At 44.1% G+C, this 18,703-nt stretch overlaps 1 protein-coding gene across 4 annotated transcripts in view; it reads left to right on the top strand.

Moving 5' to 3' along the window:
- Positions 1-18,703, top strand: part of dgkd (diacylglycerol kinase delta) — a 71,895-nt gene that overhangs the window by 16,201 nt on the left and 36,991 nt on the right. For 3 of the 4 annotated variants that reach the window (XM_078929819.1, XM_078929818.1, XM_078929820.1), the window contains exons 2-5: positions 1-64; positions 167-247; positions 11,100-11,204; positions 11,273-11,405. The exon at positions 1-64 is cut by the window's left edge and continues 47 nt beyond it. In XM_078929819.1, the coding sequence (XP_078785945.1) occupies positions 1-64; positions 167-247; positions 11,100-11,204; positions 11,273-11,405 (383 nt within the window). Of the gene's footprint in view, positions 65-166; positions 248-6,155; positions 6,228-11,099; positions 11,205-11,272; positions 11,406-18,703 lie in introns of those variants that run through there. The other variant, XM_078929821.1, reaches the window with a different exon arrangement.

Here is an 18,703-nt window from a genome sequence, read left to right as displayed (position 1 = left end):
GCGCTGGAAGAGACGCTACTTCAAGCTGCGAGGACGGACGCTGTACTACGCCCAGACCAGCAAGGTGAGGCTCTTCATGGGCGTTCCGCTGTCAGTCGGCTGTACCCACCGAACCGGCGGGTTCTCACCGGATCCTTGTGCTGAATGGATCTCTGTGTGTCTGCAGTCCATCATCTTTGACGAGGTGGACCTGACAGACGCCAGCGTGGCGGAGTCCAGCACCAAGAACGTGAACAACAGCTTCACTGTGAGTCTGTCTACATCCGCCGCTGAAAGTAGTCCCTGCAGGCTCTGTGGGTCGGAATACTCCGGGGTTCTAACTGCAGCTCCGTCTGCAGGTCTGATGCTTTTTTCATTCCAGTGTCCGCTCCGGGTTGGTTAACGGTTCAATTCCCATCAGTCAGTGATTGGTGCACAGATTGACTCCTCCATCACTGATCAATACTGATCAATACGAGGAGTTTAGCACAGATCTGCAGCAAGAGGCGGAGCATGGATCAGCGTTCTCGAGTGTGTGTGTGTGTGTCACACTGGCGTCATGTGACAGTGTATTTACAGCAAACAGGATGTGTGATGTGTTTTATAAGCTTTCTGTTTGTGGTTGTGGTGTGATGTCATACAGGAAGTGGGCGTGGCTACTGGGTGGGAAGTCGTAGACGTGGCTTTAGAAAAGCAGGCGGTTCAGAGCAGAACTGGAACCGGCTCTGAAAGTCACATGATCCAGATGAGACTAACGCGGTCTGTCAGCTGACGTGGACTCCTGAGAGGCAGTGTGTGTGTGTGTGTGTGTGTGTGTGTGTGTGTGTTTGTTTGTTTGTGTTCCCTTTAATCTCTTTCTGTCACACACTCTTCTCTGAACTTTGTGAGGAACCTTCAACCTTAAAAACAGCTTCAACTCGTTAAGTTTGATGGGAAATTACCCACAGACCCCCCCCCCCCCCATTGAGTGGGGGAGGGGTCCACGCTGGGACACAGTCTTATGGAAGCGCTGCTTTAAAGGCGTCTTCAATTCAATTCAATTTCATTTTTATAGCCCAAAATCACAACAACAGTCGTCTCGATGGGCTTCGAAGTAAAACATGAACTCAAAAGGATCACGAATACAAAGAGTTCAATAGGAAAATACTAAAATGAACTAACAAACTGACTAAGCTATACTGGCATCCCTGCCCTTAGACCCCCCTTCACGGTAAGGAAAAACTCCCAAAAAAAACGGATTCCGGAAAAAACGAAGAAACCTCAGGGGTGCCCACATGAAGGAGGGATCCTCCCCCAGGACGGACAGGCGATTTACCAGAACTCTTAGTGTCAGGGTTTTTGACTTTTTCCTTAATAAAGAGAAGAACCACACAGGAGATGAGAACTTTTGCTAGACTTCTGCAGAAGGAGAATCAGTCTGTGACAGCGCAAACTGTCACAGAGGAGTTCTGCCCTCCTAGTGCATGGAGCCTTCTTTTATTGAAAACTGAAGGTTGCAGACATGAATGTGGGTCATTTAATCAGAAACAACAAGAACATCATATTCTCGTATAATCAGAGCTTTTCAGGTCATTGTTTTCTTACTGAAAGATAGAAATGAGACAAACATATGGAAATTATAGTATGCAAGCAAATGATAATTATATAACTCTAACATCCCTCCCTTTTTATCATTTCAAACACATCATAAACACTATAAGGGGAAGGTACAAACGTGAAAAATGGTTTTTATTTTATTTATTTTTTTTATTTTGTATTTTTTTATTTATTTTTTGGTTTTTATTTTTAGAACAGAGCATCAAACATCATCATTTCACCACTTGCTTTTGGCATTTTCAGTGAGAGATTCACACGATGCCTCTGACGTAGGAGTATTCACATGGGGAGGGGTCCTCTTCAGCTTGTTGGACAAGCTGGTAACGAATGAAAGCCTGCGTGGTAGCCTTTGCGATCATGGACATGACACAAGGCAGAGCGCATGTTGTAAAAAGACAAAATAGGCACAAAACGATGAGTATAGGGGTGAACAACTTCAGCAGGAGGTGCCACCATGGGCCTGTGGTCAGCCAGGACCAGATGTCACTGGTGGGACTGGCGCCAGGAGTCGCAGACTTAACGTAGGCTTGCAGCTCCATGCAGTGCGGTAGAAATGTCCTGTCCATCACTGGTGCTGTCCGGGATGAAAGTGCAGCAGGTGTCTCCAACCATTTTGCACACACCTCCTGATGATGCAGTTAGGAGGTCGAGCACGAGTCGATTTTGCAGAACCATAGTTCTTATGGCCGACATTTCTGCTGCTGATGCATTGGAAAACTTGTAGGTGGTGTTAAGGAGTCTCAGCAATGCGTACCTGTTGCTCTCGATGTGGTCTCTTACTTCTGCCACTCCGATCCATGGAAGGAGTGATTGTCCGAACTTTGCTCCTCCACCCCAGATGCGGAACTCCCATGGGACTCCAGTAGTGGTAGTCATTTGTAGGGCGTTCATGTGGAACTCTGGTGCAGCACGTTTCCGTCGTGCGGGGTGGGGTGTTCGGACGGTTCTGTTCATGAAGAACACAGGTGGAACCAGAGGGACCAGAGCACAAAGGCCTCCCCAGTTTGGAGGAAGGGATGCATAGGCAGTGTGTCCGCACAGGAAATACCAATCAGCCAGGACCCTGGATCCTCGGTCCCCAGGTACTATGGGGCTGCAACCCGCTTGGTCTTGCCTACCTTTGGTCTGGTTTCTTATGTCAAATGTTCGTTTGATCAGGAGTAATCCACAGCTTCCTCTGATCCTGTTGGCTTTTTGCATACAAGCTGAGTAGTTAGATCGAACTGTTAGATTGTAGTCACAGAAGGTCAAGGTAACGTTACACAGATGCCAGGGCACCATGCCCACTTTCACTGTGAAATTGTTGTATACACAACGTCCAAGTGAGCCAGGCTTCATGCTCACCAAAGATATCACCTCCGGGAGCTTAATGGGGTCTTGTGGTAGTGGCAACAGGTTTCTCATTGGGCCACACGGTCCACGGGGGTTATTGGGAGGAACCCAAAACCGCTCAGAGTAATTCCTTTTGCTCCAGGAGTTGAATGTCGCCCTGTTAGTTCGGTTGTAGCCAGGGTGTGTGCTAAGTTAATACAGGCAATCTTGTTGTCTTTTGGTGATAGTGCCTGGGCGGAGACCTGTATTGTGGGAAGCATATGGCATGAAAGTACACACATAACAGCTGGTGATGTTGCTGTCGTGTGCAGTTCTGTTCATCCGTTGCTCCCAGAGATTGGTACTGTAGGAATGATCGTGGTTGGCAATATTGAGGTGAGTTGTCTTTTCATACAGATCCCATGAGCGGCGGACTAGGTTGATACCACCTTCTCCTGGTTTCTCCATTGCTAGGAAGGTCAATGCGACAAGAAGACATGCTACAGTCACAGCGCAGCTCCGCGCCCACCTGCTGTGGTCTCCCAGCAGTGGGCCTTCCATGCTGCTAGGTTGCAGGGTCACTTCAAAGACCCAGGTTCTAATGGATGTTGGGTTCGGCTGGTTTCTTCGCTGACGATTGAGACGAACCGCCACTAAAAGACGGAACCCCTTTGTAGTCAGACTTCACCACAACAGCCTCCTTTAGGCCTCTGGTGCACGCTGAAACTTACAGTGACTGAGATGTATCCAGCTGGGGCGTTCAGCTATTTTTACTGCCGTGGGTGTTGTTAGGAGGACTTGGTATGGTCCATCCCACCGTGGGCTGGCCCAGTTCTTCCTTTTTAGGACCTTGATGAACACCCAGTCGCCTGGTTTCACTGGTGAGCTTTCCTGTGGAGATAAGGAGTCAGATGGCAGTAAATTTGCATTGGACACTTCCTTCTGGTTTATCATTCTTATGATAAAATCTGCTATTGTTTTTTCTTCATTTGCTTTTTGTAAGTCTGTGGCTACTATAGGTAACCTATAGGGCCTTCCATAGACTATTTCAAAGGGTGTCAGGCCATCTGATGTAGGTCTGATTCTCATGTATAGTTTTACTAGATCTAAACACTCTGGCCATGGTCTTCCTGTTGTTTCCATGCATTTTTTGATTCTGCTTTTTACTGTTCCATTTGTGCGTTCCACAAGTCCTGCACTTTGTGGGTGGTATGCACAGTGATTTTTCAACGTCATTTTTAGGCTGGCGGCCATGTTTTGGATGATGGTGTTAACAAAATGGGCTCCATTATCACTATATATAATTTCTGGTATTCCATAATTGGGAATGATGGTTTTACAGATACCTTTTGCTACTGAGATCGCGTCAGCTTTTTTGGTAGGGATTATTTCTACCCACTTTGAGAATGCGTCTATTAGCACAAGGCAGTACTCATAGGGGCCACTTGCAGTAAGTTCAATGAAATCCATGTGTAATACCTGGAAAGGGTAGGATGGCTTAGGAAAAGCTCCCCGCTTTGGTTGCATATTACCCTGTGGGTTATGCCGTATACAGGTAGGACATGTTGTACAAAACCTTTTTAAGTAAGTTTGTAGGCCAAATGCTGTAAAGTGACTTTGTATGAGCACTGTCATTCCTCCTGTCGACACATGGCATGGCCCATGTGTCGCAACTGCTGCTGCTTTGAACAATGATTTCGGGAGTACAGGTTTATCATGCAGTTCATAAATTTGTTTTTCATTTATTTCTGCTCCTTTTGATAACCACAATTTCTTTTCCTGCAGTGGAGCTGAGCTTTGCATGTCATGCAGGATGCTAGTGTCTATGAGTTGTGTGTTTTCTGTTTCTGCAGAGTATGTTCCTGTGTTGTGGTGTCCTCCCGCCGCTTGTTTTGCAATTTTATCAGCAAGCCTGTTCCCTATTGAGATTGTGTCCGTGTTTGCAGTGTGTGCAGCACATTTACAAACTGCTAACCTTGATGGGGCCTTTATGGCTTGTAAGAGGTTAAGTAAAAGTTGTGCGTGGGTGATGGGTTTGCCTGTGGAAGTTTTCATTCCTCTGCGTTCCCATTGTTTGGCAAAATAAAAAAGTGTGGAAAAAGCGTACTGGCTGTCTGTGTACACTGTAAGGTCTTTCCCTTTGGCTAATTCACACGCTCTGGTTAATGCTATACTTTCATCTGCTTGTACTGACATGCTAGGAGGGAGCTGAGCTGCTTCAATGATTGTTTTAGGTAACTGGACAACGGCGTAGCCAGTTTGGTTTTTTCCCATTTCCGTTTTTGAGCAAGAACTGTCAACAAACCAAGTCATGCCGGTCGTTAAAGGCGTGTCAGTTAAGTCTGGACGTGGTAACTGTAACTTGTCGGTTGCTTCCAGGCAATTGTGTGGCTCTCCATCCTTTGGGAGAGGTAGCAATGTTGCTGGGATTAGAATGTTGCACCGAGTGATTGTGATGTGTGGTTGGGCTAATAACGTAGCTGTATAAGAGAGATGTCTCGCAGGTGAAAGCAAGTTCATTTTGCTTTGTAGAAGTAAAACGTCAACGGCATGAGGGACTAAAAGTTGTAAAGGGTGAAATAATATTACATCTGCCGAGGAGGTTACAGCCATCGATGCAGCACAAACGGCCTGTACACATGGTGGTAGAGATTGGGCAACCGGATCAAGCTTTTTGGAGTAAAATGTAAGGGGGCGTAATTTGTCTCCGTGCTTTTGCATGAGCACAGAGGTCACGTACCCTCCCTGCAGTCCACTGTCTGCACGAACAGTTTGGAATAGTTAGGCAGTGCTAATGTGGTAGTGTTGATTAGGTCTTGTTTAAGGTTTATAAATGCTTTTTCCGCCTCTTGTGTCCACTGTATCTTATCTGTCATGGTCATTGGTTTTGCGTGAATCAGGTCAAGGAGGGGTTGAGTGACAACTGCATAGTGGGGTATCCAAGCACGGCAGTAGTTGCACAACCCGAGAAAAGACATCATTTGCTTTTTAGTTTGTGGCTTGGGGGTGTCTGCCACAGCTTGTTTTCTGGTAAAATGGATTTGTTTTCCTGCAGCTGTCAGAGTGTGACCTAGGTATGTGACTTCCTCCTTTACCCATTGCAGTTTTGCCTGGCTTACTTTATTTCCTGTCTTGTGGAGGTGGCGCAGCAGCGCAAGGGAATCTTGTTTACAGCTTTCTTTATCTTCACTTGCTACTAGTATGTCGTCTACGTACACTATGAGCTGGCTTTTTGGTGATAGCTGCAGATCAGAAAGGCAGGCCATAATGGCCTGTGTGAAGATAGTGGGAGAGTCTGCAAAACCTTGGGGGAGTCTGGTATATGTGTATTTAGCACCATTGTAAGTAAATGCGAACCAAAATTGGGAATCTGGATGTATTGGGATAGAGAAAAATGCATTACTTAGATCTACCACTGAAAAAAACTTATGGTTTGGCTTGAGGGAGTTCAGCAGTGTGGGTGGGTCTGGTACTAATGGGGCTCTGGTCTGCACTGCTTCATTTACTGCTCTTAAATCCTGGATCATACGCCAATCTGTTTTGTTTGCTTTCTGTACAGGGAAAATAGGTGTGTTACAAGGGGAGTCAGGGCATGGGCGGATAATGCCACTTTTCAGTGATTGCTCTATGACTGGTTTTATACCGACTGCAGCTTCTGGTTTTAAGGGGTATTGTCTAATTCGGGGATGCCAAGATGATTTCGGGGTGATATGAACAGGTGGAATGGACCTTAGTAGCCCTACATCCGTAAGACCTTTGGTCCATAGGTCATCTGGTATCTCGGCCAGGTCTGCTAAATCTCTGTCTGTAAGGTAAATTTCAGCTTGTCATTGCAGGGGGTGGACTGCTGCTGTTCCAGTGAGCACTCCAGTATGTGTAGTGCGCCATATGTTGGTGGATGGGCTGTAAGCCCAGCGAGAGTCATCAGAGTTATAATCAGTGGCTGCACATGCCAGTTTTAGCCTTTGTCCCATATCTGTCCATGAGATGTTTTCGGGCTTAAAAAGGGGAATGTGGGGGACTGCGTCTAACTGATATGGAGGCTCTGAGGGCGGGACCACATGCACGGCTGCGAGTGAACGCCTATCTGTATATAAATGTGTCGTTCCCACAAGGATCTGATGCTGAGAGCAGAAGTTCAAAATGTTTGGGTCAGACGGGTCGTTGTAAATTGCCATTGTAATCTGAAAATTACTATAGGCCATTTCATTTTGCGGTTCTTCTAACGATTCTCGTGCGGTGGACAGCATGCAGGTCAATTGTATGTGATTGTCGTCTGGGAGCAAATCATATGAACAGTACACTCTCTGATCTATTTCAGTGTCAGCGACGTAGGAACCTTGTGGTGTTCTAAAAGCTCGCATGCCGTCTTTTACTGGAACCACAGCAATTCCTAGTTTTACCATTAGGTCACGTCCTAATAAGTTAACGGGGCATTTCGGGGACATGACTACTGTTGCACTGATTTCTTTTCCTGTTTCCGGGTCTATAATGCTTAGGGGTTTAGACACGTTTTCAGTTTCGATTTGACCATTTGCTGCCTTTACTTTTATTTGATGTTTGGATCTCATTATTCCTGGTACCTGCGTTTTCACAACTGTTTTACATGCTCCGGTGTCACAAAGAAATGGTATGTCTTTGCCATTTAATGTTAACATTACCCATGGTTTTTCATAAAGGGTGTTTAAAATGTTCCAAGCTGAGCAAACGTCTACTATTTCACTACGATTGCTTTGGTCATCATCTAGTCAGAAATCATTCCCATGCAAATGGCATGATTGCTGATTAGGTGGTTTATTGCGTTGTCCGTGATTCGGACCTTGTTTGTTGTTTGGGCATTCTGCTGACCAGTGGCCGTGGCCACCACAGCACCAACAGTCTTCTGAGCGATTAGGGCCTTTTCTTCCCCTGGGATTACCACGTCCTCTGCCTCGCCCACGCCCACGCCCTCGCCCGCGAGCTGTGGGTCCGTGGAAAAACACTGCAGAGTGTGGAAGAGCATCTGAGGTGAAAAACACATCAGGGTTTTTCTTTTCTTTTGTAATTCTTTCAGCGTGACGGGCCCATGTCATGGTTTGTGGTACTGAGCTGTCATCAGATTCAACGTGATGGGTACGAACCCATTCACTAATTTCTGGCCGCAATGCTTTCAGGAGACCATTTTTTAACTGTTGTTGGTAAGCTGAGGCCGGGTCCTCACTGTGTGTAATGCCACTGTGGGTGTTAAACTCTTTTTCAAAGCGGAGGGCAAAATCGTCTACCAGCTCCCCTGTTTTTTGGTTTATCCCTGCAAGGTGGGAGTAGTTTGCTTTCTTCCTGAATATTGTTCTAATCCTGCCTTCCAAAGCTGTCCAGGCTCTGTCATAGCTGCTAGACAGTGCGTCGACAGGGGCGGGAAAAACTTCATTTTGGCCCTCTCTGCCTGTATAATCCCCTCTTACTCTAGCCCAATGTTTTCCCACTGATGTTTGGGCTGCTTGGCCAGCCTCATACCCATTTAGTCTGTACGAGAGTATAAGATCTCTCATATCTTCTATCCACTTCTCTACATCTTCATCAATGGGAGTCAGCCCTTCAACAGCCCTTCGAGCTTCTTCTAGGGTCCAGGGTCGGAACACATAAAGGTGTTCGGGCCCTCTTTCGCCTGGATTTGGGTTAGCCACCTGAATCATTGGATATGTTTCTGTTCTCTCAGCCCGATATCTGAGCGGAGGCTTTAGCTCAGATCTGTCTCTAAAGTCGTAAGTAGGGGGCTCAGGTGGGGGTGGAGGTGGGGGCAGCGAGCTAAGGTCTGGGTATAATGAGAGGGAGACATGGGGACTGGTCAGGGACAAGCGTTGTACTGCAGGTGTTTCCTCAGTTTTGACTGTAGCATGTCGGCTACTCCCGCAGCCGGATGGCGTCTGCCGCAGAGCTGGGTTTCGTTATCTTCTGGACGTACAAACATGGTGATAGGAGTCCCTGCTTCTTTTGACTTGCTTGCTTTTTTGTTTTTAGCAGCCTGGATATCTTTTTTACGTTTATCTGCTTCTCTAAGCCAGTGTCTTGCACAGTCTAATTCTTGTTGTTTTTCTTCCATTTTTTTCTTATTTCTGGTTTTTCCAGCTACACTTGCCTCTAGTTTAACAACCACTTGTTTCCATTCTTCTGTTTTTAGCTGTCCTTTCACACCATACTTTTTCTTCCATTTTAACATATATTATAGGCTGTTTGGGTGTTTTTGTACCATATATTTTTCGTCCCCCTGTAAAGGAGCCCCGTCAGGGGATTTACTCATGTTACTACCCATAGTCACAACAGTAGGATGGTGAATTTAAACACAAATCAATTTTAATCGTCTGCGGTCCACACTTTTGAGGCTGCAAAAAAAACAACAAAAAAACTCCGAGATTACTTTGGTGACCTTGGCCAACCAGGAGGTATGGCACGCTATGTCCCGAGTTCCTGGTCCAGGGAGATCGAACTAGCTCGAAACTCCGACACCAAGGTCACTTTGATATTAATGCGAAAAATAGGAGGAGAAAAATAAAGAAAAGAAAGAAAAAGAGAAAAAAAGTAAATAAATAAATAAATGTAAGAAAAAAAATGGAAACGAAATTAATATATATATAGTAATACAATTTTGTATATATATATATATATATATATATATATATATATATTTCCTTTTAAAATGTTTTTTATTTTTTTTATTTTTCTTTTCTTTTCTTTTTTTTTCCCTTAGCCAGAAACCTTTTCTGCTACTTTTACTTTTACATGCTGGGACTGTGTGAAGGAAATTGTTTTATTATTATCATTGTCTAAATGTATGTTTAAATGTTAACTCAGATTGACCTTTTTACCTCTTCTAAAAACAGTTGTGTGTTTGGTCATCTGCTTCTCATCCCCAGCCAGGAAGAGGGGGTTTTACGACACACTGTCCTCAGCTGATAAGGGATACTGTTTGAAGTTAGAATCCACCAAATGGATCATTTGACGACACCCCCTAATGAACTTTTTGTCTTTGTCTTGAATTGTTACCTCCCACTTGTGTTCTTAATAAAAGCAGCACGAGGAGAGGCAGACCTTTGAGAAGAGCAGCGTGGTGGTTGTCTTCTGTCACACTGGCTGCTTCTCCCTCGTGCATGAGAAACTTGATTCTTGCTGTGGTCTATTATTTCTAATTGTGTTTTTCTTTAATGTTTAGATGCATTTATCTAACAGACTGGTTACCCGTTTTAGCCAGAAACCTTTTCTGCTATTTTATTCTCAACACTGTGATCGTATGCAAAACTCACTCAGTCCTGTGGTTCGTCACTTCCGGTCGGATCTCGTCAAGCCACCGCTGGCAGATGAGGGTTAGACCTATGACGCTGGCCCGGTGAAGAATTCACCTCCCGGGACTTTCTTCCGGATGGCCTATGTTGTCCGGGCGTGATCACGGCTTCAGCGCGTCATCCTCAGTCCACCACCGGTGGGTATGTTGAGATCCGGGTCACGGCACCAAGATGTCAGGGTTTTTGACTTTTTCCTTAATAAAGAGAAGAACCACACAGGAGATGAGAACTTTTGCTAGACTTCTGCAGAAGGAGAATCGGTCTGTGACAGCGCAAACTGTCACAGAGGAGTTCTGCCCTCCTAGTGCATGGAGCCTTCTTTTATTGAAAACTGAAGGTTGCAGACATGAATGTGGGTCATTTAATCAGAAACAACAAGAACATCATATTCTCGTATAATCAGAGCTTTTCAGGTCATTGTTTTCTTACTGAAAGATAGAAATGAGACAAACATATGGAAATTATAGTATGCAAGCAAATGATAATTATATAACTCTAACATCTAGAGAAGAATTAACCTATCTAAATCTACAACTACATATATAAAGTCCAGCAGACGAGCTTCATCCAGCCGTGGTTGGGGGGACAGTCGGGGGCGCGGGAGTCGAGCCTGAGACAGGAACCACAGCCAGGTGTAGGAGCAGGAGCAGAGACGAGGTTCAGCGGTTTTGTACTTCTTAAAGCTGCTCGAACAGACATGTGGGTCCGGATGAACTCGTCCATCGCCGTCTCAGATCTGACGGGTCAGAACCGCTGGTCCAGTTCCTCAGATCATCAAGAGCAGCTTTGGGTTAAATGTGCTTTTTGTCGTTTTGAAGTTGATCTGCTTCCTGTGTGATCTAAATTTTTGCACCTGGTTTCCATGGCGACTGCATCATGTTGCATACCTGTTTGCAGGTGATCACTCCCTGCAGGCGCCTCATCCTCTGTGCAGACAACAGGAAGGAGATGGAGGACTGGATGTCGGCCCTGCGCAGCATCCAGAACAGGCAGAACTACGAGGTTAGACCCTTTCCCCATTTGACCCCAGGTGGGTCCCGGTAACAGGCTGACCGGTTCTGTGTCTCCAGTCCACCCAGTACAGCATGGACCACTTCAGCGGAATGCATAACTGGTACGCCTGCTCCCACGCCAGGCCCACCTACTGCAACGTCTGCAGGGAGGCGCTGTCCGGGGTCACGTCGCACGGCCTGTCCTGTGAAGGTACTGCACGGCACCGACGCACAACTGTCTGAACTACCAATACTAGTACACAACTCTCTGAACAACTAACACTAGTACACAACGCTTTTAGCAACCAACACTAGTACGCAACTGTTTGAACAACCAATACTAGTACACAACTCTCTGAACAACCAATACTAGTACACAACTGTCTGAACAACCAACACTAGTACACAACTCTCTGAACAACCAATACTAGTACACAACTGTCTGAACTACCAACACTAGTACACAACTCTCTGAACAACCAACATTAGTACACAACGCTTTTATTAACCAACACTAGTACGCAACTGTTTGAACAACCAATACTAGTACACAACTCTCTGAACAACCAACACTAGTACACAAATCTCTGAACAACCAACACTAGTACACAACTGTCTGAACAACCAACACTCGTACACAACTCTCTGAACAACCAACACTAGTACACAACTGTCTAAACAACCAACACTAGTACACAACTGTCTGAACAACCAACACTAGTACACAAATCTCTGAACAACCAACACTAGTACACAACTGTCTGAACAACCAACACTAGTACACAACTCTCTGAACAACCAATACTAGTACATGACGCTCATAGCAAACAATACTAGTACACAACTCTCTGAATAACCAACACTAGTACACAACTCTCTGAACAAACAACACTAGTACACAACTCTCTGAACAACCAATACTAGTACACAACTGTCTGAACTACCAACACTAGTACACAACTCTCTGAACAACCAACATTAGTACACAACGCTTTTATTAACCAACACTAGTACGCAACTGTTTGAACAACCAATACTAGTACACAACTCTCTGAACAACCAACACTAGTACACAAATCTCTGAACAACCAACACTAGTACACAACTGTCTGAACAACCAACACTCGTACACAACTCTCTGAACAACCAACACTAGTACACAACTGTCTAAACAACCAACACTAGTACACAACTGTCTGAACAACCAACACTAGTACACAAATCTCTGAACAACCAACACTAGTACACAACTGTCTGAACAACCAACACTAGTACACAACTCTCTGAACAACCAATACTAGTACATGACGCTCATAGCAAAGAATACTAGTACACAACTCTCTGAATAACCAACACTAGTACACAACTCTCTGAACAAACAATACTAATACACAACTCTCTGAACAACCAATACTAGTACACAACTGTCTGAACAACCACCACTAGTACACAATGCTTTAAGCAACCAACACTAGTACACAGCTGTCTGAACAAACAATACTAGTACACAACTTTCTGAGCAACCAACACTAGTACACAACGCTTTTAGCAACCAACACTAGTACACAGCTGTCTGAACAAACAATACTAGTACACAACTCTTTTAGCAACCAACACTAGTACACAACTGTCTGTGCAAACAATACTAGTATACAACTATCTGAGCAACCAACAATAGTACACAACGCTTTTAGCAACCAACACTAGTACACAACTGTCTGAACAACCAATACTAGTACACAACTTTCTGTACAACCAACAGTAGTACACAAATCTCTGAACAACCAACACTAGTACACAACTGTCTGAACAACCAACACTAGTACACAACGCTTTTAGCAACCAACACTAGTACACAACTGTCTGAACAAACAATACTAGTACACAACTCTCTGAACAACCAACACTAGTACACAAATCTCTGAACAACCAACACTAGTACACAACTGTCTGAACAACCAACACTCGTACACAACTCTCTGAACAACCAACACTAGTACACAACTGTCTAAACAACCAACACTAGTACACAACTGTCTGAACAACCAACACTAGTACACAAATCTCTGAACAACCAACACTAGTACACAACTGTCTGAACAACCAACACTAGTACACAACTTTCTGAGCAACCAACACTAGTACACAACTTTCTGAACAACCAACACTAGTACACAACTGTCTGAACAACCAACACTAGTACACAACTGTCTGAACAAACAACACTAGTACACAACTGTCTGAACAACCAACACTAGTACACAACGCTTTTAGCAACCAACACTAGTACACAACTGTCTGAACAACCAACACTAGTACACAACTGTCTGAACAAACAACACTAGTACACAACTGTCTGAACAACCAACACTAGTACACAACGCTTTTAGCAACCAGCACTAGTACACAACTGTCTGAACAACCAACACTAGTACACAACGCTAGTACACAACGCAAAGCTCTCTTGCTTTCTGACTCTCGTCGAGGACAGACGTGTTTTCCTCTCGCTCCTCCTGTGTCAGCCCTTCCCCAAGGCTTTTTTTTGTCCTGTCTGCTGGAGAGGTGCATTCTTCACCCTTCTGAAGCCGCTGCTTTTCTGCACTCTGAAAATGGATCCGATCAGCTGGTCTCTAAATTCGATCGACAAAGTATTTTCCACACTAAGGAACGGGAAAGCGGACCCTTCCTGCCCGGACGGCACCCACGCGGCTGGATACACCATCGATCCATGGGGCAAGTGGAGGCTGGTGTGCCTGGCCCAGCTGTCTGTGGAGGATGTCGAGGACGTGTACCTATTTGGAATTCTTATAATTGGATTCCTCGTAATTGGGATCGGAGGATTTCTAATTTATCAGGCGGTCTGGGAGCAGAAGATGGAGAGAGGCAATCAATCAAAGCTCCTGGGAAAGATTTTTCGGGGAGGATAGACTCAGAGAAACTTTCACAAGCGGATCAAAAGCTCTGTGCTTGTCTTGCCCACTTAAGCAGATTGCTTGAGACCCCTGAACTTGTGCGGAAGATGGATGCCACCTTGGAGCAAGTTTCTGCCTGGATTTTGAGGGAAGACTGGGCTAAATTCACCCACTTCTCATTCGGATCAATCTCTGCCTCACACAAAGCGAAGAGCCAGTCAAGGACTTTGCCGGCAGTACAAACAACCTGCTGGCGCCCAAAAGTATTTTATCTAATCAGACTCCCCGAAGGAGCTTTGGACAACTGTCCTTGGCTCCACCAAAACAAAGCCGCTTCTACAGAGTGGACTACAGCAGCTGTTCTTGAGGGTTGATAACTGCAACTCACCCCCTCCCTGCTTGTCCTCGGCTTCCCAACCCCCTCCCTACCTCCTCTGTGAGCTGCCCGGAAGATGTGCCTGGCTCACGGAGCTGCACCTGATGGACAGACTCATGGGGGGCCCCCAACTCCCGTCAACCACCGTTTCCCCCCTGAGCCTCATGTACTGTGTCTTTGTCTGAATATGTGCTATTTGTGTTTAAACGGTGTAGTTTTTTTCTTGTATCAACACATTGTACGCAGTGTAGGGATACGACTTTTTTTTGTCACCAAACCCAACCCCCGGCCCTCTTCGTGGTCCATCTGCATGCTATACAAAGGTGCGCCGGCGCAGGTCATCTAAGGCGCTCGGCTGCATTGACCTCAGTAACCTCTCGAGATGTGTGTGTGTGTATCCTGTGTTGATGTTTGTCTGACCTTCTTCATCGAGATGTACTGGAACTGAGTTTCTCCTTGTTGGGATTAATAAAGTTTTCATTCATTTTTTAGCAAGCAACACTAGTACACAACTGTCCGAACAAACAATACTAGTACACAACTTTCTGAGTAACCAACACTAGTACGAAATGCTTTTATTAACCAACACTAGTAGTCAGCTGTCTGAACAAACAATACTAGTACACAACTTTCTGAGCAACCAACACTAGTACACAACTGTCTGAACAACCAACACTAGTACACAACTCTCTGAACAACCAATACTAGTACATGACGCTCATAGCAAACAATACTAATACACAACTCTCTGAACAACCAATACTAGTACACAACTGTCTGTGAAAACAATACTAGTACACAACTCTCAGATTAACCAACACTGGTACACAACTTTCAGAACAACCAACACTAGTACACAACTCTCAGAACAACCAACACTAGTACACAACTCTCTGAACAACCAATAATAGTACATGACGCTCATAGCAAACAATACTAGTACACAAATCTCTGAACAACCAACACTAGTACACAAATCTCTGAACAACCAACACTAGTACACAACTGTCTGAACAACCAACACTAGTACACAACTGTCTGAACAACCAACACTAGTACACAACTGTCTGAACAACCAACACTAGTACACAAATCTCTGAACAACCAACACTAGTACACAACTGTCTGAACAACCAACACTAGTACACAACTGTCTGAACAACCAACACTAGTACACAACTGTCTGAACAACCAACACTAGTACACAACTCTCTGAACAACCAATACTAGTACATGAAGCTCATAGCAAACAATACTAGTACACAACTCTCTGAACAACCAATACTAGTACACAACTGTCTGAATAACCAACACTAGTACACAACTCTCTGAACAACCAATACTAGTACATGACGCTCATAGCAAACAATACTAGTACACAACTCTCTGAACAACCAACACTAGTACACAACTGTCTGAACAACTAAGACTAGTACACAACTTTCTGAACAACCAATACTAGTACATGACGCTCATAGCAATCAATACTAGTACACAACTCTCTGAACAACCAACACTAGTACACAACTGTCTGAACAACTAACACTAGTACACAACTATCTGAAAAACCAACACTAGTACACAATGCTTTTAGCAACCAACACTAGTACACAACTGTCTGAACAAACAATAATAGTACAGAACTTTCTGAGCAACCAACACTAGTACACAACTGTCTGAACAACCAACACTAGTACACAACTGTCTGAACAACCAACACTAGTACACAACTGTCTGAACAACCAACACTAGGACACAACTGTCTGAACAACCAACACTAGTACACAAATGTCTGAACAGCCAACAATAGTACACAACGCTTTTAGCAACCAACACTAGTACACAACTGTTTGAACAAACAATACTTGTACACAACTTTCTGAGCAACCAACACTAGTACACAATGCTTTAAGCAACCAACACTAGTACACAGCTGTCTGAACAAACAATACTAGTACACAACTGTCTGAACTATCAACACTAGTACACAACTCTCTGAACAACCAACATTAGTACACAACGCTTTTATTAACCAACACTAGTACGCAACTGTTTGAACAACCAATACTAGTACACAACTCTCTGAACAACCAACACTAGTACACAAATCTCTGAACAACCAACACTAGTACACAACTGTCTGAACAACCAACACTCGTACACAACTCTCTGAACAACCAACACTAGTACACAACTGTCTAAACAACCAACACTAGTACACAACTGTCTGAACAACCAACACTAGTACACAAATCTCTGAACAACCAACACTAGTACACAACTGTCTGAACAACCAACACTAGTACACAACTCTCTGAACAACCAATACTAGTACATGACGCTCATGGCAAACAATACTAGTACACAACTCTCTGAATAACCAACACTAGTACACAACTCTCTGAACAAACAATACTAGTACACAACTCTCTGAACAACCAATACTAGTACACAACTGTCTGAACAACCACCACTAGTACACAATGCTTTAAGCAACCAACACTAGTACACAGCTGTCTGAACAAACAATACTAGTACACAACTTTCTGAGCAACCAACACTAGTACACAACTGTCTGAACAACCAACACTAGTACACAACGCTTTTAGCAACCAACACTAGTACACAGCTGTCTGAACAAACAATACTAGTACACAACTCTTTTAGCAACCAACACTAGTACACAACTGTCTGTGCAAACAATACTAGTATACAACTATCTGAGCAACCAACAATAGTACACAACGCTTTTAGCAACCAACACTAGTACACAACTGTCTGAACAACCAATACTAGTACACAACTTTCTGTTCAACCAACAGTAGTACACAAATCTCTGAACAACCAACACTAGTACACAACTGTCTGAACAACCAACACTAGTACACAACGCTTTTAGCAACCAACACTAGTACACAACTGTCTGAACAAACAATACTAGTACACAACTCTCTGAACAACCAACACTAGTACACAAATCTCTGAACAACCAACACTAGTACACAACTGTCTGAACAACCAACACTCGTACACAACTCTCTGAACAACCAACACTAGTACACAACTGTCTAAACAACCAACACTAGTACACAACTGTCTGAACAACCAACACTAGTACACAAATCTCTGAACAACCAACACTAGTACACAACTGTCTGAACAACCAACACTAGTACACAACTCTCTGAACAACCAATACTAGTACATGACGCTCATAGCAAACAATACTAGTACACAACTCTCTGAATAACCAACACTAGTACACAACTCTCTGAACAAACAATACTAGTACACAACTCTCTGAACAACCAATACTAGTACACAACTGTCTGAACAACCACCACTAGTACACAATGCTTTAAGCAACCAACACTAGTACACAGCTGTCTGAACAAACAATACTAGTACACAACTTTCTGAGCAACCAACACTAGTACACAACTGTCTGAACAACCAACACTAGTACACAACGCTTTTAGCAACCAACACTAGTACACAGCTGTCTGAACAAACAATACTAGTACACAACTCTTTTAGCAACCAACACTAGTACACAACTGTCTGTGCAAACAATACTAGTATACAACTATCTGAGCAACCAACAATAGTACACAACGCTTTTAGCAACCAACACTAGTACACAACTGTCTGAACAACCAATACTAGTACACAACTTTCTGTACAACCAACAGTAGTACACAAATCTCTGAACAACCAACACTAGTACACAACTGTCTGAACAACCAACACTAGTACACAACGCTTTTAGCAACCAACACTAGTACACAACTGTCTGAACAAACAATACTAGTACACAACTGTCTGAACAACCAACACTAGTACACAACGCTTTTAGCAACCAACACTAGTACACAGCTGTCTGAACAAACAATACTTGTACACAACTTTCTGAGCAACCAACACTAGTACACAACTGTCTGAACAACCAACACTAGTACACAACTATCTGAAAAACCAACACTAGTACACAATGCTTTTAGCAACCAACACTAGTACACAACTGTCTGAACAAACAATACTAGTACACAACTTTCTGAGCAACCAACACTAGTACACAACTGTCTGAACAACCAACACTAGTACACAACTGTCTGAACAACCAACACTAGTACACAACTGTCTGAACAACCAACACTAGTACACAACTGTCTGAACAACCAACACTAGTACACAACGCTTTTAGCAACCAACACTAGTACA

This window comes from Oryzias latipes, chromosome 13, assembly GCF_053564925.1.
Source record: "Oryzias latipes strain Hd-rR chromosome 13, Olatipes_Hd-rR_3.1".
NCBI lineage: Eukaryota > Metazoa > Chordata > Actinopteri > Beloniformes > Adrianichthyidae > Oryzias > Oryzias latipes.
Note: the sequence above shows the minus strand (reverse complement) of the source record. Positions and strands in the feature narration are given on the sequence as shown.